This window comes from Hippocampus guttulatus, chromosome 1, assembly GCF_054856545.1.
Source record: "Hippocampus guttulatus isolate MCC_2025c chromosome 1, RoL_Hgut_1.0, whole genome shotgun sequence".
NCBI classification, from domain to species: Eukaryota; Metazoa; Chordata; class Actinopteri; order Syngnathiformes; family Syngnathidae; genus Hippocampus; species Hippocampus guttulatus.
In genome coordinates, this window is record NC_141261.1 from 20834776 (window position 1) to 20856468 (window position 21693).

Consider the following 21693-nt stretch of genomic DNA (forward strand, 5'->3'; position numbering starts at 1 on the left):
AGTAAAGTGCATTGCTGTAATCAATCCGGGATGTGACGTAGGCATGAATTACTGTCTCAAGGTGCTCATGAGAAAGGAGAGGTTTTACTTTAGCCAGCTGTCTAAGATGAAAGAAGCTCGATTTAACAACAGCACCAATTTGCCGGTCAGGTTTAAAATCATTGTCCAGTTTAAGACCCAAGTTTGAGACTGTTGACTTAAGATAAGGAGACAGGGGGCCCAAGTCTACAGGATGGGAGGATGTACAAGGGCCACTGGGACCAAACAGTATCACCTGTCTTCTTTTCATTGAAATTCAAGAAATGTTGTGCCATCCAGGTTTTGATTTCTTCCAGGCAGGATAAAAGTGGCCTTAATGAGAAGGCGTCTTTCTTGCTCAGTGGGACATAGATCTGACAGTCATCTGCATAGCAGTGGAAGTAAATACCATGCTTCCTTAAGATGGAACCCAATGGGAGCACGTACAATGAGAACAGCAGAGGCCCTAGAATAGAGCCCTGTGGAACACCACATGAAAAATAAAATAATTGAGGAAGGTATGGGTAAACCAAGATTTAATTTCTGAGAGGCAGTGTGAGAGGGAGGAGGGTGACAGGGAGGCGTTGGGTGTGCTGGAAAGGTAGAGCTGGGTGTCATCCGCGAAGCAGTGAAAGTGTATACCAAATTTATGGAATATATTGCCAAGGGGGAGAAGGTAGATAATGAAGAGGAGGGGTGCTAGGACAGGGCCCTGGGGCACGCCTAAAGAGACGGGGGAGGACTGGGAGTTGAGTTGGATGAACTGAGAGTGGCCAGAGAGATAGGAGTGAAACCAGTGTAAGGGGGTGTGAGTGATGCCTATGGTGGAGAGTCTTATTAAGGAGGATGAGGTGAGAAATTGTGTCAAATTTATTTGTCTTGTTTTTTTTAATGACAAGCACTATATCTGTGAATATTTTACTGTAAAATTTCCCATTGTGACCATGGTTTCAAATTTTCTCGACATTCTTCCTCAGGGGAAAGCAATTACACAGCCTGCACCACATTGTCTGTCCACATCTGTGGTTGCAATTGTCTGCAAGTCCTCAACTGCCGTACAATGATGTAAAAAGTTTCCAATTTCAGGGTAAAGTTACTAAAGTGTGAAAGGGCCTAACAGAGTGAATTTTGGACAGAAGTCATATGCATTATCCCCTTTCATACTGCCTTCACCGCAAGTTGGCACCTCAGAGGCAAAAACGGTACAGCCACCATTTATTTGCCTGCCCCTTTTAGGGAGAATGTACTGGGACCCAGTGTCCATAATGGGTGTTCACACATCTGTTGCGGCTTGCCTTGGTGCCTTTGGATAATTCGATACCAACATCTGGGACAGCGTCACTTTTGACACAAAGGGGTGTAAAGGCAGTCAGTTAAAGGTGTTACAGGTGGTAAACTTCACACTCTGGTCATGGCCCCTCACGCACAGGCCAAAGTTGGTCTCTGTTACGCCTCTTTGAAGTTGGCAAATTGGCAGGTCAACTTCATATAAGGGGTGCACGCCGACTGTGTCTCCAATATTTGTTGTGGTTCCATACAACTGACATGGAATCACTTGCCACGCAATGCCCCCTTCACAATCGCCCAAGTAGAGTAGTCTGCTGATGAATGAAATAGTATACTGTCTCCTTTCTGTATATGTACACATTACACACACACACACACACAGATATACAGAAGGTTGGCATGTGCAGACTTGTATGCATTTATTAAAAAAATAGAGGATGACACAAAGCAAACAAACATTCCCTAATGTCTATTGTGTGCATGCTGGTATTTCTCCATCCAGCAGTAAAATGTGCACAATGCTAGGTTTCTTCCTCCCACCATGTGTCGGCTTGATACAACATTTGTGTTCCAACGAAATGAACTGTGTCTTTATAAGTGTGTTCTTGTGCCGTCGTCAACAAACTCTCACTCTGTAGTTAGAGCTCGCCTCATAATCGAAATTATGAGGCGAAAAAAATACAGCCTGGGACTCACGCACACACAACAGGCGACTGACTCTCGCGCACGTAACCAACACTCTGTAATGGAAAAACTGCGACCCCTGGTGTTGCAATAGGGAAACAACGTTTACGGGACTACATACCTGTACTGTACTGCATTTTTTTAACCAGGCTACAAACAAGATGGCGTGATTGGATTTACTGTACAGTATCTATACCACCACTACATTACACACACACACACACACACACACACACACACACACACACGCCCAACTAAAAATAAAATGAGCATATGGGTCAGGTTTAAGTGATTCAGTTCATAATGGTTTATCTATGTTATTACTGTTACTATCAATGTATTTAGTATTGCATATGATTTAATGTTTACTTGTTCATTATTTTTATTACCTTTATTATAAATGATTTAGCCATTTATTACTGAAGGGTGACTTCTGCTCATATTTAGTCTAGTGAAACCTCTGCCGTGGTCTTTTGTGTTTCTTAACAATATTTGATTAAAATAATGCAATCATGTGTGTCTTCTGCCATATTTAGTCTAGCCTGTGTAACATTCTCATGCCCGCAGTCAACCAGGCGCATCCTTGGAGCCACCTGTTAGCCTTGATACACTGCTTACTGGAGACTTTGTGGAGACGAGATGATACAAGCTAAGAATCGGTTTTGGAGACACTGAAGTCTCAAGGTCGCACCATAGTCTCGGTACCGTCCTCCTGATGAAATAAATATGTTGGGAATCCCTTCCTCCTGCGCACTCTTGATCGCAGCCATTGTCTGTAAACCATGGGTGCCTGGAATATTCTGCAAATAAACCCTTCGAAGGTACTGTTCATCGACTCCAGCCTGTATTTGGATAAACAACATCCTCATCATCCGAAATCAACGAACACGCAGAGGAAAGAAGGTCACTCTTCTCCAACAATTGGTGACCCCGACGTGATTTTGGACTGAGGTTTCGGTCAACAGACAGAACATCAGGCGCCCAAAAGATTGTCAAGGGGACAATTATCCTCTAAATTGATCTTGTCTGTTGGCTGAGATCGAGGTAAGGATTACTTGAATTGATATTCTAAAAAGATAACTTGTGGCTGGATGAACAGTGAATTGCGCAATTGTACCTCAAATAAAATAAGACGATTTTAAGAATATTTTTGAAGTAAAAAGATTGGGTGTTTTTGCGTTAAAAAAAAACTTAAAGAATGGAACACCTTTGGAATAAAGAGTTTAGTACCCTGGTCTACGATCGGGACCGGGTACTTCTGTAAAAGAGGATCAAGTGCTTTTGTGAAATTAAGGTTCGAGTACTCTTGTTCGAATTATATCGAGTACTTTTGAAGGAATATAGGGGTTTGAGCACTTTTGTGAGATAGAAGTTCGAGTACTTTTGTTGGAATTGCATCGAGTACTTTTGAAGGGATAAAGGGATCGAGCGCTTCTCCTAAATTAGGGTTCAAGTACTTTTGATTGAGTTGTATCGAGTACTATTGAGAACAAAGAGAATAAAGAGGTTTGAACACTTCGATTTAAAACAGATATGGAGGGAGACTTTGATAAGGAAAGTGGATGGTTCGATTTGCGGCAAATACCAAACCATTCTGAACGAGTGTTGCTGGGTGAACAAGTGTAGAATGCATGTGATGTGTGTGGGACGATTGTCTGGGAGAACCAGAGAGTGAGAGAGAACAGATGAAAGAGTGGAGGTGTGACTGTGTGAGTGGAGGCTCGCTACCTCATCTGAACAGGGAATTTTGTCTGGAAAAAAGGGGAGACAAATCAGTAAAAAAGGTAGAACTGCGGATGAAAAGGATCCTGATAAGAAATTAATGTGTATGGACTGGAAGTTCGTAAAGAGCTAATGTCATTCTTTTTTGTAAAACTCTGACAGTTATACCAAAACCGTGGTTTCTTTTGCCGTTAGTGTTGCCACTTTCATGTTCAAGTTGCCACTTTCTAATGTTTTGTCTACACACTTGTTGTCTTGAATTGTTTGTTTCTACATGTCCATTTTTTTGCAGAAAAAATACCAAAAACTAAGTGCAGGCAAGAATGCTGTTACTGTTTCCCAATTAAATGTGTCAACACATGTGACAAACAACTAAATATAAATATCATGATCCCGCTTACTGTCCCTCGAAGGGAAATTCAACTTATACTCTGCTATGAACATATGTTGCGCTGTGCAGCAAAGACAAGGAACCAAAAGTCACACTCAGAATGCCAGAGTGAAAGAGAAAACAGTGCTGCACCTTTTCAAACAGGGGAGGGGTGACCAAGTTCCTTGATCAAGGATACCTCAGCAGTAGACAGAAAGCACACTGGTATCTCTCAAACACCTGGTTACCATTTTATTTTTTGTTCACCGAGGGATTTGAATCCTAACCCTTTGGTTCCAAAGCCCAAGTCCTTGCAGATGAGCTACTTCAAACCAAAAGTCACTTTTGCTGTGTTGGGGACTACTACCATTCATTTTTTAGAAGACAAACCAGAAAGGGTGAAAATGAGTCGAGACGTATCGACAGATACGTGCGTACCATATTTGCACTTAACGTTTCTCCGATTCAGGTGAGATTTATAACAGTATCTAGTGGAAAAAATAATGCATCGCGGCTGAATGAAGACATTGCAGTGGTTCCAAAATACAAAACACAAGTGAGATCCTTTTATTATCAATTCATGTTTTTGCCATGTTATGTCTGTAGTGAATACACAGGTTGAGCCAGATGTGACCTTTTTGACATTTAGAAGGTACATGCTGAAGCGTGGGGAGAATGTAAAATTTGTTCAGAATCAAAAAGCGTGACGTGAATCGGTGAAGAAAACAGAAGCAAGCGAAGGTCCGCACGCAGGTAAGTTGATGCTTGGGACTGTTTCCGAGAACCACAAGCGTGAGCTGGGTTCTGATGAATAATAGGCCACTCCAGCTACTTCTTGTGACATGATTTCAGGCTGAAGTGGTGGTCCGGATTAAGAAGAATCGGCTAGGTGATTGTCGGCCGTCTGCAGCATTTGTGTTCTCAGCATGTTCTTTAGGGTGCTAAAGAATGTAGCAGCGTTTTTTCTTCTTCTTTCTGCTTGGCCCATTTTTGTCCATGCCCTCAGCCATTTTCCTCATGCGCACCTCACGCATTAGGTCGAAGAACACCTGAAAGAAACCCAGAATGATCAGACAGCATGTTCAACATGTGTGCCAGGTAAGTGGGGCCACAGAAGTTGTAGGGGCTCATCTCTTAGTTAATCATCTCATATAAATCTCAATTCATGGCGACATCGCTCAAGATTACGTGCGCATTCAATGAAGCAGTTTCTGGGGGGGGGGGGGGGGGGGGATAGGGTGTGGTCTTTTTCATTGCTCTTGCTCCCTATAAAAATATTTTGTGTTTCAATGTTTTTGTATTATTTCAAAAGTGTGTTTTAACACCTTAAAGGGGATGTCAAGTCAAAAATTGTCTTCACAATTAATTATCTGCAGCTGCAGAATACAGTGTGCTATGTGCGTACCTTATCCACATTGGCTCTCGTCTTGGCTGAGGTCTCCACATACTGAACACGCCACTCGTTGACTTTTTCCACCACCTCCTCAACATGAACCTTTCGCCGGTCCTCCAGGTCTGACTTATTCCCCACCAGCAGCATGGGAATGGTGTCCTCTTCCTTCACACGCAAAATCTGCTCCCTATGGAAACCAGCCATTCAACATGCTTGTTTGTGCTCAAACTAACAATGAGCTTACACTCTTTGCAAGTATAAAAACACACACCTTGGGAAAGTAGAACTACTGATTCTACGCATGTACCAGAGTACAGACTGAAGTACAAAACTAAATATAAAAAAAACAAAGCTAAATTAGCGAATAGTAAGTTAAAAATGTACATCTTACCTCAATACTAATAGTAGGGTATAAGTAGGGTATACACACACACACACACACAAAACAATGTGGTTGCTAAAAGTCGGTCTTGATTCTCAGGCATCCAAATCATCGTAATCTGCAAACCTTGAATTGAGGCAATTGGACTTTTTGTTCAATTTTTTTCTGTTTTTCTGAAAAATGAAGTCCAGGTTTTGGCAACTGATTGCTCGTACGCACCTGATTTAGGCAATTATTCTGTTCCATTAATTGTGTGGTTTTCAGATTAATCAGATTAATAAGATTTCTTTTATATACCAAAAACTGGTGGTTGTTGGGCTGACACTCGACACAATGCATTTGCCACCACTCAATTTTGAAGCCAACAACATTAAACAAATCTCTTAAATAAGGCCATGGATGGGGAATATCTTGCTTTTCTAAATCTGTCTCCATTTGGCTGCTGTCCCTGTTATTTATTTATTTTTTTTCATGATCACAACCGTGGGTCAGTCATCATCTAAGGAGGTTGAAAAAATATAATGAGACTATTTTGAAACAGGAAGGAGTAAAAAGTATGTTAAGTACGACTATATTTGTTTTTGAATGTAGGGAGTAAAAGTAAAAAGTTGCCAGGAAAGTATATAAGTATAGTCAAGAACGCTGATACCTGATAAATCTACTAAAGCAGGGGTCCCCAACCTTTTTTGCCCCACGGACCGGTTTATGTCAGACAATATTTTCAGGGACCGGCATTTAAGGTGTGGCGGAAATAATACAACAAAATAATATGCTATGAGCTGCATGAAAACTGTGGTGTTTTCGTAATATAATAACAATAAACACAAGGAGCGTATAATCTGGCCGCAACACTCTGATCGCAATGGTAATGTTTAATGCATTCAAAATATGATACAATGCAAATTTAAAGTGCATGAAAATGACGACTCACCACAGCCCCGAGCTTGACTTTCTGCAACCAGACGGTCCCATCTCGGGGTAATAGGAGACAATGACACCTCAAGTGTGTGGTTTATGTCCAGTCTACTTCGTAATTTTGTTTTAGTCGCCGTTGCTGCAGAAAACCCCCGCCTCACACAGGTAGGATGTCGGAAATAGCAACAGTGCTATTGTGGCGATCTCAGAATATTCAGCCATAACTTTAATCCAGTTGTCTCGAACGTCCTTTTAAGGCCGCCGTCATTTGCGTTCTGCAGCAGTTTTTTTTACTAATTTTTTAAAGTCTTTTTTTTTTTTTTTTGCGTAATCGGTCACATGACGCAGAAGTGTGGTTTCACGCGTGTCAAGTGTGACAGAGACGGATGTAACGGAGAATCGGGTAATTTTTCAAAATAAAACATCTTTTGTATTCCGAAATAAATAAAAAGGAATTAAGGCAAGTTCTTTCTGTGCGGCCCGGTACCAGATGCCCTGCGGACCGGTATCAGTCCGCGGACCGGCGGTTGGTTGACCCCTGTACTAAAGTTTCGGAAAAAGTATTTGCATTCGGTTACGTCCTATTACTGCTAATGTGTGCTGAAACACTTGAAAAAGGAACAAATCCATCAAGTGTCAAATCAAACATCTGAGTCAATCTTTTGTTGTGCGAATTAAAGTTTTTGTACTTGGCTGAAAAAGGTGATCACACCTTAACTCTGTTGTGGCCACAAAGGACTCGTATTCTGTGATGGAAAAGACGAGCAGGAAGCCCTCCCCACTGCGGAAGTAGTTGTCTCTGATTGCGGCATAGTCCTCCTGCCCCGCTGTGTCCAGAATGTCGATCTGTACGTCCTCCCCGTCTAGGACCACCTTCTTCCTGTAGCTGTCGGCCTTGGTGGGCTCATAATCTTCCACAAACTACAAGCGCAGAAACCATGGAGAGAGAGGGCAAATGCAAGAGAAGCTACTGGGAAATGGGAGTGGTGTGATCTCACCTCGTCGTACATAAACTGCAGCGTGAGGGCGGATTTTCCAACGCCACCGCTGCCCACCATGATCACCTTGTGGAGCGCCAGAGACGTCTGGTTCTTGTTTTTACTCGAGGCCATGACGCCTCACAGTGACACCTGTACAGATCAATACAAACCATCACAGACCAGTACAGAGAACTCCTGAGACACATTTTTTTGAGTCAAGGTTAAATTTTACAATGAAACTACAATGCACTACAACCTTTACAGGTAAACCTAATTTGACCAACTCTTCACTTTTCAATGCAATGTCCAATTGTTGAATGTTTCAATACATTTGGCACGGAATTAATGGTTTATTGCCTTTATTTTAGCATAACCCTAAGCTGTAAGACCAAAAAAATGTTTTGCATAACACTGTGTCTTGTAGGCAGCACAGTGGACGACTGGTTAGCACATCAGCTTCACAGTGCAGAGATGCAGGGTTTAATTCCCGCTTGGGCCTTCCTGTACGGAGTTTGTGACTTATGATGATAAAATGATGAAACATAATACAACCAATCTACAGTTTATGAAGCGAGACTAAAGCAGTGATCAAGTGTCAGCCGTCACATTGAAGTCACAGTGGATAATGTGGGGGGTGGGAGGTGGGTCAAAATAAATGTATTGGAAAATAATAATAATAATACATTTAATTTGAAAACGCTTTTCACAGTACTCAAAGACACTTTTTTAGAATTAAGAAATGCGAGCTAAAAACATATAGGTTAAAACAGAATCTACAAAAGTTTCAAAACACACAAATGTCAAGAAAAGAAAAGCAAAGCAATAAGTAAGTAACAAAAATTAGAAGATGTTAAAAACATTGCGGAACAGGCGAGTTTTGAGAAATTATTTGAAGGATGGGAGGTCAGCACAGTTCCGGATGTGTTGAAGTAGAGCACCTATGTCAAAGTGCCGGCCCGCGAGAATGTTTTCAGTGGCCCCTGGGATGATATTCATTTATTATAAGAACCGGCCCGCGGACCGCAGCAAGCCGGGAGCCCGCAGATCTTTTCCACGCACCAATACTACATTTCCCACAATGCAACAGTGACGCGGCAAGCAATCGGCTGCTTTATTTCAATATCTATTAGTGCGGCAGTCGTTCGCATAGCAGTGACGTTAGCTTGCATACGCCCACCAAAAATGGCAAAACGGAAGGTGGACACTGAGAACCGGGGGTTTCAAACAAGGTGGGAGTCGGAGTACATGTTCATGGACGTAGCTGGAAAACCTGTGTGTCTTCTCTGCGGAGAAAGTGTGGCGGTATTGAAAGAGTGTAATCTGAGACGACATCATGAAACGAAACACGCGAACAAAAACAAGAATATGGACATGGAGGGGGGAGGGGGATTTCATTAGAAACGGTATACTTAAAGTTTGTGACGAAGTTTGCCCCGAAAAAAAAGCAACTCTTTTTAAACGTGAGCATGAGCAGAAACACAATTGCTGAGCGAGTAGAGCAGTTGTCCATTTATCTAAAAGAGCAGCTAGTGAAAAACGTAAAAGATGTCATCGCATATTCCTTGGCTGTGGATGAGAACGCTGAAGTTTCTGACGTTGCCCAGTTGTCAATTTTCGTCCGCGGAGTGGACTCCAGCCTAAGCGTGACAGGAATTTTTGGCTTTACATCCTATGCATGAAAAAGATACGGCAGTGGGTGCTGCGCAGTTTGCCCGTTTCCTCCCTGACACAGTGGCCCAGCTGCGCATCCAGGCTGATCAAACGTTGTCGAAAGTTTGGCAGCACATACTGTACCTGGTTGAACAACTACTTTCTTTGATGAAGCTGAACAAAACATCACACAGAAGTCGACTTACTGCTGAACACCTTCACTCAATTTTGAGGATTTGAGCTCAGAGCCTGACCTCAAATATTGATGAACTTGTAGAAACTATAAGACACCACCGAGTATCAGCCTCAGCCTCAAAGAAGTGAATATTACTGTGCAATCACATATTAAGAGTTTTTACTCACTTCAAGTTTTAAAATTAAAGTATAATATTGGCTTTCACTGTATGTTACTTCTCCTTGAAGTGTTGTTTTTGGTTAATACATTTTTGCACTTTATTTTATTGTATTTAAATCCAATTATGTTTCAAAAATATTTTATTCGAGTAAATGATCGAAAATTGCTACTATTTGTTTTTCTTGTACGTAAATTTAGCCTACTTTTGCTAAAAGAGAAAATATGGGTTATTGATGGTGCCTTGAATAATACCGGCTTCTTTCATTCATTTTATGGGTATTTTTATACAAAGGAAATTTGTTTTTTGTGCCTGTTGAAAATTTAAGTTTACTGACAGAGCCATAAGAAAATGTTGCTTTATTTACCTGATCATATTGGAATGTATTTGTTAAGTTTTCAGCCAATTAACTTTGGTTCAATAAACTATATGTGGTCATTTTTCAAATTTTCAATGAACATTCGATCAGTCCGGCCCTCGGCTTGCAGCAATTTTTTTCTATCTGGCCCTCCGTCCATTTGACTTTGACACCCCTGAGGTAGAGGGTTCCAGAGGGTGGTGGCAGAGACAGAGAAGGCTCGCCCCCCCCCGCCCCCAGGTTTTGTGCGTGGTCATAGGAATGGCGAGGAGGTTTGCATTTGAGGAGCGGTTTGTGTGAAAAGGACTGTATGGTGGAGAAGGTCGGAAGGGCAGAAGGGGGCCTGATTGTGAAGGGCTTAAAATCCAGGATGCCCTTGTGAAGGTGAGTAGGAGAAGTTTAAATTGAATGCGCTGGGGAGCGGGGAGCCAGTGGAGATTTTTCAGGACGGGGGTGATGTGATCACGGGAGCGGGTGTGTGAGAAGGTGGGCGGCGGCGTTCTGGATGTATTGAGGTGTTTGGAGGATGTGCCGTACAGGATGGCATTGCAGTCGTCGAGGCGGGAGGTAGTGAAGGCGTGGATGAGGGTTTGGGCGACAGTGAAAGAATTGAGCAGAGGTGAGAGATGTTCTTTGAGGTGAAATAAAGTAGTTTTGGTGATTTTAGCGATATGTTGGCCGAAAGAGATATTATTATCAAAAAGGACACCAAAGTTACGACAGTGAGAGGAGGGGGACAGGATGGAGTTGTCAATAGTGAGGTTAAAGTTAGAGGCTGTTTGGGTGAGGGAGTTTGGACCAATGATTGACGGGAGAGATTTAGTGCAGTTGAGAATAAGAACATTTGTTTGCATCTAGGATTTAATATCAGAAAGACAGTTAGAGAGGGGGGAGTGGGTTGATGGATTTAGCGGAGATGTACATTTTGACGTCATCAGCAGAAGTGGAAGCGGAGACTGTGATGACGAATGATTTAGCTGAGGGGGTGAAAGTAGAGGATGAAGTGAAGTGGGCCAGGCACAGGGCCCTGGGGGACACCTTGGGATAGAGGGGCACTGGAGGAGGAGCAGTTGTTGATGTGGATGAATTGTTTCCTGGCTGTAAGATATGAGTGAAGCCAGGTAAGGACATTGTCTGTGACGTTGAAGGATTGCAGGCAAGAGAGGAGGACGGAGTGGTTGATGATGTCGAAGGCGGCGGTAAGGTCAAGGAGGATGAGGGTGGAGAGTAGGCCGGAGTCGCAGGACATTGGAGATTTTAATGAGGCCGGTTTTGGTTCTGAGTTGTGTGCGGAATCCAGATTGAAATTGTTCGAAGAGTTGGTTATTGTCGAGGTGGTCTTTTGTTATTGTCAAGGTGGTCTTTGATTTGGGATGAGACGACAGGTTATATGATTTTGGACAGAAAGGGGCGGTTGGAGATTGGTCTGAAGTTACTCATAATGTCAGGATGGAGTCCGTTTTTATTATTATTATTTTTTTAATGATGGTGGTTACAGCAGCCAGTTTGAGTGAGGGGGCGGGGGAGAGTGTAACGAGTGTAACGCTGGGTTTACTCAAACAGGTACAGTACTATAATTACGAATTTGTGAGTAAAGTGACAGCCAATCAACGAGTTTCGACAAGCTTCCAAATAGTTCTTCCAGGTTCCCACCCTCTCACCAATTTCAGAGTTTGACTGCATTTCAGACGTTCTGGTCACGTCCCTGAGACACACGATTGGCTTAATCCAGTGACGCTCACGTAAAACGCTGGTGCTGATCGCGCTTTCTCTCCCTGAGGGGGAACTTAAGTTTAAACGACGTTACGGCTGGTCCACAAAACTAGGAAATATTCAGCGAACTGAAATTGTCAAGAAAACGTCAGCGAACTCACCTCCTAGTACTTGTTTCACTTGTTTGCAAAGTCACCCGCCATACAGCGTTGCGATAGAAAGTTAGATATAAATTAGACTAGCAGCAGACTGTTTTGCGCCCCACCTTGTGTTGTGGCCGAAGCAGCTAAACAAGGAAGACGGATGAGAGGACTAACTCGTGACAGCTCAAAATGTCCCCACAAGGGCGGAGACTGTTGACTCTTAATGGATAAACATGCCGCAAATTTCACGCCCTCAAACTTTATTGCGAGGGTTTTTACAGACGAAGCACAAACGTTTAACACAAATGTGGGTTTCCACGTATGTCACTTCCTAGAGTTTGCAAATTTGGGATGGGGCGCAGAGTGATACATCTCCTTATCTCCGTCTTTGGAAAAACGGCAGAAACTTTCACAGGATATGACGCCACAATATATCCGTAAATGTATTTTGTTAAAATTAATATTCTCTTCACCTTTTCCTGTTTAGGCAATTCTCTTTTCGCACTCTAGCATAGAAATCCACATAGACGTAGAAGTTAAATAACATTAATCAACATTGGTCTTTTATTGGTTTAAAGGCACTAGACACTCGATGATTTGCATGCTGTGTTTAATGAGAAATTATTTGTTTGTTTGTTTGTTTATTGAACATAAAACATATATACAGTAATAATTTGACAGAAAATAAGGTAGATAAAAAAAGAAAGAAATCAATCTTCATACAACACAGTTATTATGTTCAAGGGAGTAGGAAGAAGTAAAAAACTTATCTAGTCCTACCCCGTTATGTGATTGTATCTAATAAATCATTTTTATATCAATCAGAAAAGAAAAAAGTAAGAAGAAAGAAGTCTCCATTAAGGCTCATACTTTACCCTTAACCGTGATATTTTTACAACTTTTGGTTTGTATCGGGATTATATACTTCCACACCCTGACACAATTATGATCGGACTACCAAGAGTTTAATGGTTGGGTGATGAGGTTGAAATACATTCTTACTAAATCAGGAACTAATATGAGGCGCTAGTTCCTTTCGCTGCAATTTCACTAATTCAAAGAAAGATGGCACTGTTGCACCACTTTAATTCCTCTCGCTGTAGTTTTAGTGGGTCAAAGTAGGAAGGCACTGTTTCAACACATTTTTGTTGACTTCGGATAGATCAATCAGACACCATTTGATTTAATTTCGCTTCTCCACTTTCACTTTCTCAACTTTCGTTTGAAACATTATATAATATGAAATTTTCGGAAGGATAACTCTTATCCTCCAAACCCACCATAGTCAAATCACGTAAAAAAGTGTCAACTATAATACCGGTATTGCACTTGTGTTGTGCGAGCAGCTGAGCTACTTTGAGTTTTAACTAACAAATCTTATGCGGCCTAAAACTGGAGGCACCTGATTTTGATTTGATTTGAGCAAAGTAGCTTAGTGTTTTACATTTTATTGTCGATAGATACTACAAATGTGGTTGTGCAAAAGAAGTAAATTCAAGTTGCACGTCACAATTACATGTTGGATGACTTTTGCTCGTAAACTTGTTACACCTCTGACAAGCAGTAAAAACAGAATTGAGGGGAACTTCTGCACTGGGTTTTGATTCAAACTAAATGTAACAAACAAACAAACAAAAAATAAAACAAGTTCAAGTGAAACGTGAGGAGTCATCGAGAATTTCTCCTTGACTCCACCCACCCCATCACTGGCCACTCCCACCCGCATCGAAAAGGACTTGCTGGTGTGGTGCCCGTGGGTCCCAGATGCCAGAATGGACTCATTCGCTGGCACACCACCTCCTCTAACTTCTCCTCCTTTTCCTCCTCATCCTCCTCTACCTCGGTCTCAGTGCAGCAGCCGTGTTTGGGAACTTATGAAGAAATGGCGCAACTTTTCAAATGGATTCACATTTTGTGGAATACGTTGAAGGGTTCGGGTTAGGTTTCCCCGACTGGTGAGACGTGACGCGTCCTCTTCTCTGCAGCTGTACGAGCGTCAGAGTGGCAAAGTGTTGACGTGATGTAACAAAGTGTTCCCCGGACTTCACTTTGGACTTGGTGACTTGAAGTAGTGACCAAAGCGGGAACAAAGTTCTTCTATTCATTCTCAAACAGAAAATGACGTGTTGGCTGCTCCGATTGGTTGTGCTCTCGACTTGCGTCCTCTGCATCCTCTGCACTGCTGCGCCCAGTACCACTACCGAGGGGGAGGCGCACGCTCCGTCCCAGGATAGCTGTACGTCTTGCGGCGTCGCTCAGCCGAAGCAGGCCACCGAATCTGGCCGGCTGGACGCGGACTTGCTGGAGGCGGTCAAGAGGCACATCCTGAGCAGACTGCAGATGAGGAAGCGGCCCAACATCACCCATCCGGTGCCTAAGGCCGCCATGGTGACGGCGCTGCGAAAGCTCCACGCCGGGAAGCTGCGGGAGGACGGCAGGGTGGAGATCCCCAACTTGGACGGACACCCGATGAACAATGACGTCCCGGAGGAGAGCTCGGAGATCATAAGCTTTGCGGAAAAAGGTGCGTTGTCCAAGTACGAACATCATGACTTAAAATAAAGTTACGCAGTAGATAGTAGGTAAGTGCCCATCAAAAAAGAGACAAACATGGTAAGCTGACATGCATTTTCCAATTATATTAGTTTACCACATGTAAACACTTTCCACCCCAGTGTATGCAGTTAGACAACGAAGAGTGCACTTTGATATAATAAAATAAAACAAACTCAATGATTCAATGAAAATATAGTGCAGTTAACATTTACATAAAAATGTACATCCACAAAATAAAATTCAACAAACTCAAACAGTTATTGAGTTGAAAATGTCAACTCCACTGAATGTTAAATACAACTAAATTGAACATAGGCAGTGATTTTTCATGTACTAAAAAGAGACCATGCACCACTATAGTGTTAACGCGGACCACAATTTAAGACTCTGCTTGTCTACTCTGCATTTAAACATGGCAGTTTTAAAAGCAGGTAGTACGGTGGCTGACTGGTTACCACGTCCACCTCACAGTACAGAGGTCTAGGTTTCGAATTCGGTGTCCGGCCGTCCTCTGTGGAGTTTGATGTTCTCCCTGTGGTTGCGTGGGGTTTCTCCCACGTTCCAAAAACATGCATGATAGGTTCATTGAGCACAATACCTGTATATTCTCCTTAGGTGTGATTGTGAGTGTGAATGGTTGTTGTAGGTGTATGTGTGCCCTGCAAGTGGCTGGCAACCAGCTGCGGGTGTACCCCGCCTACTGACCGAAGACAGCTGGGATAGGCTCAGGTTCGCTTCAACCTCGTGAAGGATAAGATGTTCAGATATTGGATGGATGTAACAAAAGCTTCATTTGGCTCATCATTCTCATGAAGTGATGAGGAAAATATTTTCTGGACGGTAACAAATGCATTTTGTATTTTTTGGGGGGCTAAAACAGTCATTTAAGTTGAGACAACTTTAAAGTATAAATGACTTGAGATTTATGGCTATGTTAGTTTGCACAACAAAGCTAGCAAAACAATTTACTGAGTTGTTTTTACTTATATCTTTAATTTGAGGGAACAATACAAGGGACAACAGTTCTGTAAACTCTTATTTCTGTCATATGAAATGCGGGGAAGCCAATTTTCACAACAACAAAACTTGAAATATTTAGTTGAATTGCCCAACTTAAAATGTTATCCAAGTTTGTTGCCTTGAAAGCTTGAGTTCACCCTACCTTTTTTTTGAGTATGCATGTCCCTCACAGAAAAAAAAATTGAAAGTGAATATTTTTTTTCCACGCCCCTTGCGGGCAGCACCTTGTATTGTGTTCACGTGCTGCAGAAAAAGTTGGATCCACCTAAATCTCCACATTCCCGAAACAGAAACGTGAGCCGTGATGTCAGCTTTGACAGTCTTTAGTTTCAGATGTTTCTGTCAACAATGGTTGCAGGCAACTGGCTGCATTAACGCCTTGAGTGGCTTCCAGCTGACTACAACAGTTGAGTCAGAACTGACTGAGGTTGTAACTCACGGCCAGTGTATGTCAGTGCATCTTGAGAAACGTCTGATCGCCACATCATATGAACGGGGCATGAACAGGCACTTGCATCTGTGTGCATGTGTGTTTGCATGTAAATGTAGATCCAAGTGTGTAGCTTTACGTTTATCTCCGGTTCTCAGTGTCAGTCTCAATCGGCTCTACTTAGAGTTCACAAAGTTCACTCTTGAATAATTGCTCTAATCTTCTTCCACTGACAACTCTCAATCAGCATGTATACTATACCTGTACCAGACATGTGTTCACTCTGGTCTGGGTCCACAGCTGTTGAGATTGTTCCTTTATTTTGGTCTTTGGCCAGATAGTAGTTGTGGTGCCCCACAGGGGCCTTTTTGAAAACCATGTCTACTGACGTCATCATATACAAGGGTGACCCAAAAAAAACGGGCCCCAACTTGAATTAGGCCCCATTTCTTAGTGTTTTGTCCGAATGAAATGAAACGTTGGCCATAACTTGTTTATTATATTCAAAGCATCACATCAAAACACTAGGGTCTTTGGCCTTTTTTTCTCCGTTCTACAGCATATGTTCTAGATGGCCTCCATTTAGCTCCGAGCATTTCTTGAGGCGCAGCACGAAGTTGTCCATGACGTTCTTACAGACTGAATTGGTAATGGCTCCCTGATGGCTTTCTTGAGTTCCGTGATGGTTCTGGGTTTCCCTGCGTAGACTCTGTCCTTAAGATAGCCCGAAAGAAAAAAATCTGGGGGGCTTAGGTCCGGGCTATGGGGTGCCCACTCAAAATCAGTCTTGAGACTGATCACTCGGTCTCCGAAGTTCTCTTTCAGCCAATCTCGGGACAGGTTTGAGGAGTGAGAACTTGCTCCGTCTTACTGGAACCAGAAATCTCGGCCAGAGGCATCATTGGTCCAATCTTCATCGAAGAATCTGGCGCAGCAGTGACAGTCACCAAGGAGCGGTATGTGGAGGTCCTCAAAACCTTCAAGAATGAGCTCCAGACCATCTACCCGTCGCTCATGAGCAAGGTCTGGTTCCAGCAAGACGGAGCAAGTTCTCACACCTCAAACCTGTCCCGAGATTGGCTGAAAGAGAACTTCGGAGGCTGAGTGATCAGTCTCAAGACTGATTTTGAGTGGGCACCCCATAGCCCGGACCTAAGCCCCCCAGATTTTTTTCTTTGGGGCTATCTTAAGGACAGAGTCTACACAGGGAAACCCAGAACCATCACGGAACTCAAGAAAGCCATCAGGGAGGAGATGAGAGCCATTACCAATTCAGTCTGTAAGAACGTCATGGACAACTTCGTGCTGCGCCTCAAGAAATGCACGGAGCTATATGGAGGCCATCTAGAACATATTCTGTTGAACGGAGAAAAAAAAAGGCCAAAGACCGTAGTGTTTTGATGTGATGTTTTGAATATAATAAACTAGTTATGGCCAAAGTTTCATTTCATTCAGACAAAACACTAAGAAACGGGGCCTAATTAGAGTTGGGGCCCGTTTTTTTGGGTCACACTGTATTACATATACACACAATTGGCTTTAGATTGTTATCATACTTTGTATATTTTTAAAAAATAATTTAAAATCAAGTCATGGCAAGCAAATAATGAATGATAACACTACTGCATTATCCAATTACCGGTAATACCGGCACGATAGTCGACTGGTTAGCACGTCTGTGCAGGGTTCGATCCCAGGCCCCCAGCCTTCCTGTGTAGACTTTGCAAGTCCTCCACATAACTGCATGGGTTTTCTCCATGTACTGACAGATATCAATTTCTACCAATTTAAAACTGCGAGTTAGCATGTCCACCTCAGAGTGCAGAGGTGCAGGGTTCAATTCCGGCTCGGGCCTGTGTGGAGTTTGCATGTTCTCCCCGTGCCTGCGTGGATTTTCTCCAGGTACTTTGGTTTCCTCCCACATTACAAAAACATGCGTGGTAGGCTGATTGAACACTGGAAATTCTCCCTACGTGTGAGTGTGATGGTTGTCTATGTGTGCCCTGCGATTGGCTGGCAAGCAATTCAGCGTGTACCCCGCCTACTGCCCGAAGACAGCTGGGATCGGCTACAGCACGCTTGCAACCCTCGTGAGGGTACGCAATTAGAAAATGGACGGACAGATGGATGGATGGGTTGAAATTTTGTTAGTGTTAATTAGCATTCAGGGTGGCTTAAAATATTTTTAAAGTATTATTTTTAAGCTATGATGCCTCATTTGCCAGTGGATTTGTGATTTGAATTCCTATTGAGTCTTAAACCTGGGTGTACTATTTTTTTAATATACTGTGTATTTTTTTTTCATGTAATACCCAAAAAAAGAGAGCACTTTTCATCTAGCATTGTGTTTCAAGCTGAGTTCAAGGTAAATAAGAAAAGGTGGGAAGCCAAAACCACACACAAACTCGTCTCCTGGGAGCAGCGTCACTTGATGGCTGTTTTTAATTGGCTGCTGCTTGAGAACGTACAAAGTAGTTTCAATTAGTTTTTTTTTTAAAGCATTACAATTTTTATTTTACTTGTTTAGTGAAATTTGTTAAATGAAGTTTTGTTATTTCATTAATTTTCGTGAACTAAAATCACTTTCTTGACAGATTTTCTGTCAGAATGCCATGAATTTGATTTAGTGGGCTACATAAAATGACGTAGTGGCCCGGATCCGGCCCTCGGGCCTGGAATTTTACACCCAGGATTAAAAAATTATTCATATTCTAACTGACCACTGCGAGGATCCGTCTAAGACCAAATCAGCTGCAAGAAACGGGATGCTGAGGTCATTGAGTTGTTGTGACTTCCCCTTTGATCACTCCTCTGTTGTGCCGGTGTTTTCAGATGACCTGGTGACCTCCAAGTCCAGTTTGTTCTTTCTGATCTCCAGCGAGGGTAACCAGAACCTGGATGTGACACAGGCCACTCTCTGGCTCTACTTCAAGTTACTGCCTCCACCTGTTGAGATGCGGTCTCGGCGGAAAGTGACGGTGAAGGTATACTACCAGGAACCGGGCCTGAGCAGCAAGTGGAACCTGGTAGAGAAGTGCTTGGAGCTGAAACGGAGCGGGTGGCACACCTTTACGCTGACCCATGCCGTGCGCTTGGTATTTGAGCAGGGCGACCGGCGGCAGAACCTGGACGTGCGCTGCGATGGATGCGAGTTGGTGGGTGTCGCGCCCATCCTTCTCAACCGCAACGACGAGTCGCACCGGCCTTTTCTGGTGGTGCAGGCTCGGCAGGTGGATGCCAAGCATCGGATCCGGAAACGAGGACTGGAATGTGACGGCAGCGCGAGTCTGTGCTGCCGCCAGCAGTTCTACATCGACTTCCGACTAATAGGCTGGAACGACTGGATCATCGCGCCGTCCGGCTACTTCGGGAACTACTGTGAAGGGAAGTGTCCCGCTTACATGGCAGGAGTACCCAGCTCGGCGTCGTCCTTCCACACGGCAGTGGTGAACCAGTACCGCATGCGGGGTATGAGCCCGGGCTCCATGAACTCCTGTTGCATCCCGACCAGGCTGAGCACCATGTCCATGCTTTACTTTGATGACGAGTACAACATTGTGAAACGAGATGTTCCCAACATGATTGTGGAGGAGTGCGGCTGCGCTTGAGCTCCTCTCGATGCGTCTGTATCCTCACACAGTCAGACACAGGTGGGCCGTGTGGAGAAGTGTACACTCTCACGTGCACTTGCATATAAGCTTGTACATATATTTATGTTTGTTAATACACAGTGGTACCTTGACTTACAAGTACCCCAAAAAATGCAAAATGAAAACACTCACGATGTGCATGCAGTGGCAGGTTTCGAACAATTTTGGGGCCGGGAGTGGGGGGAGGTGTCTAAAGTGCACAGTTTTAAACACCCAAACACAACCTATTGCCTAAATTGCCTCACTCTTATTATTTATTCATGATATTTATCAATTGTGTTAATTTAAAGCCACTCTATGCTGTGGGAGTATGTTAAATCAGCATGTGTGATACATTACAAATCAGTATCCATGGGAATATGGAGAATTTTTAATATAAATATATACATTTGTATATATATATATATATATATATATATATATATATATACTGTATATATAACATTTCTCTCGCTGTATTCTGTATTTATAATAACTGTCAAATTATACAGGGTTTTTTTGCCATTCATGGGCTTTCCTCCCTCGCAAATGGCTGTATAACCAACTGGAGCTGGAGACAGAGCTTGTGATGTCACTCACAAGGCCATGCCCCTGAAAGACAAACAGAACTACTCCAGTGTGTGTGTGTGAGACATTTGGCCTGATTCACACAACCAATTTATTTCTTAAGATTCTTTTTGATTGTTTTTCAATATTTTGCAAAGCAGTCCTCGTCTTTTTTTTCATGCAAGAAAAAAAAGTGATTTTCCTAAGTCAAAGTACCACTGTATTTGCATGGCTGTGTGCTGGGAGTTGACCTCTGTGACCTCACAGCCAATTTTCAAATCAAAGACTCACACAGCTAAGAGCACTTGCAGATTGAAATGCCTTCAGTGAGCATTAGGTGGCGCCTCACCAGTCAAAGACATAAGTGCCACACAAACTATGCAACATATTGAGCACACAGCAGACAAGTTGAACGCCAGCGACAAACTATCTGTAACGGCAATACTTGAAACATAGGCATGGTGAGTAGTTACAATGCTTACAGGCTCTCTAGTTTGCTTGACATCCTCTGCAGAATGTTCCCATGTTGTTCAGCGGCTTACTTTAATACAGCATTCATTACGCTTCTCTGGCCCCTCCTGCAGCCCCTCCCCATCCACTGTTATTAGAACATTTGCACTGAGGAGCTGTGAAGCTGCCAACACGGGATGTCAAGTTTTTAAAACAGTTATTTTTCTAAAACTGCATTCAAGGAACCAAAGAGGTACTGTTTTTGAGTGTTGTAATGAGAGGCTTAAACACTGTCAAGTGAATCATCATCATCATCCCTGCCTAGAAGATGTCTTGTTTTTTTTTTTAAAATACACTTTTTACTAGCACAGTTCATTTCATAGATTCATTTAGAAGGAAGCACATGTGGTCCCTGTACAGTAACATTTCAATGTTTTCTTCATGGTGACTGTTGCAAAATAAATTTCTTATTACACAGTTGTTTGAGCTTCTTGGGTCATGTGACATTGGCAAGTTTTTACAAAAAGCCTGACTGGAATGTTGGGATGATCTGGGGTTTTCCAGCTACCATCAGAAGACCCCCAGGCATCAATGTAGGTGAACTGATTGATCATGTTTGAGTAAAAGCCAATCAGGGAATAAGGAACTCCCACATTGTGTTGGCCAGCTACATCAGTAAATGTAAATGACCAAATCACATTTGTCTGGTTAAAAACCATCACAGTCCATGATGATCTCACACGTCCAAATGTAGATTAAACCACTACATTGTAAAAAAAAAATACAACTTGTATTTTTGGTGGGCTAAAACAGTAATTTCAATTGGAACAACTTTAAAATATAAAGAAATTGACATTTATGGCAACAAAGTTAATTAGCAAATTAGAGCAGGCAAGCTGTTTCCTTCAAAACAATTATCTTTTTTTTTTTTTACTTATAGCTTTACGTTGGAGGACAATTAGTTCTTTCAAACCCTTACTTCTTTGTTGAAAATGCAGGAAAATAAATTTTCAAGTTAGCAACACGAAAAATAGTTTAAATTGCCAATTTAAAATGTTAGCGACGTTTGTGGA

The 21693-nt window shown here is 42.6% G+C and overlaps 2 protein-coding genes across 2 annotated transcripts; one reads left to right on the forward strand and one right to left on the reverse strand.

Annotated features, from left to right (window-relative positions):
• Positions 1–4625: 4625 nt before the first annotated feature.
• Positions 4626–12140, reverse strand: LOC147210908 (ras-related protein O-RAL-like). The gene is made up of 5 exons (XM_086118266.1): positions 11987–12140; positions 7770–7901; positions 7484–7692; positions 5487–5661; positions 4626–5130 (listed from the first exon to the last, which is right to left on the reverse strand). Exons 2-5 carry the CDS (start codon positions 7881–7883, stop codon positions 5023–5025), a joined length of 606 nt encoding a protein of 201 aa, XP_085974392.1. The 5' UTR covers positions 7884–7901; positions 11987–12140; the 3' UTR covers positions 4626–5022.
• Positions 12141–13741: 1601 nt separating this feature from the next.
• LOC147210909 (inhibin beta B chain) lies at positions 13742–21097 on the forward strand. Its single transcript, XM_086118278.1, has 2 exons — positions 13742–14492; positions 18807–21097. Exons 1-2 carry the CDS (start codon positions 14087–14089, stop codon positions 19580–19582), a joined length of 1182 nt encoding a protein of 393 aa, XP_085974404.1. The 5' UTR covers positions 13742–14086; the 3' UTR covers positions 19583–21097.
• Positions 21098–21693: the final 596 nt, after the last annotated feature.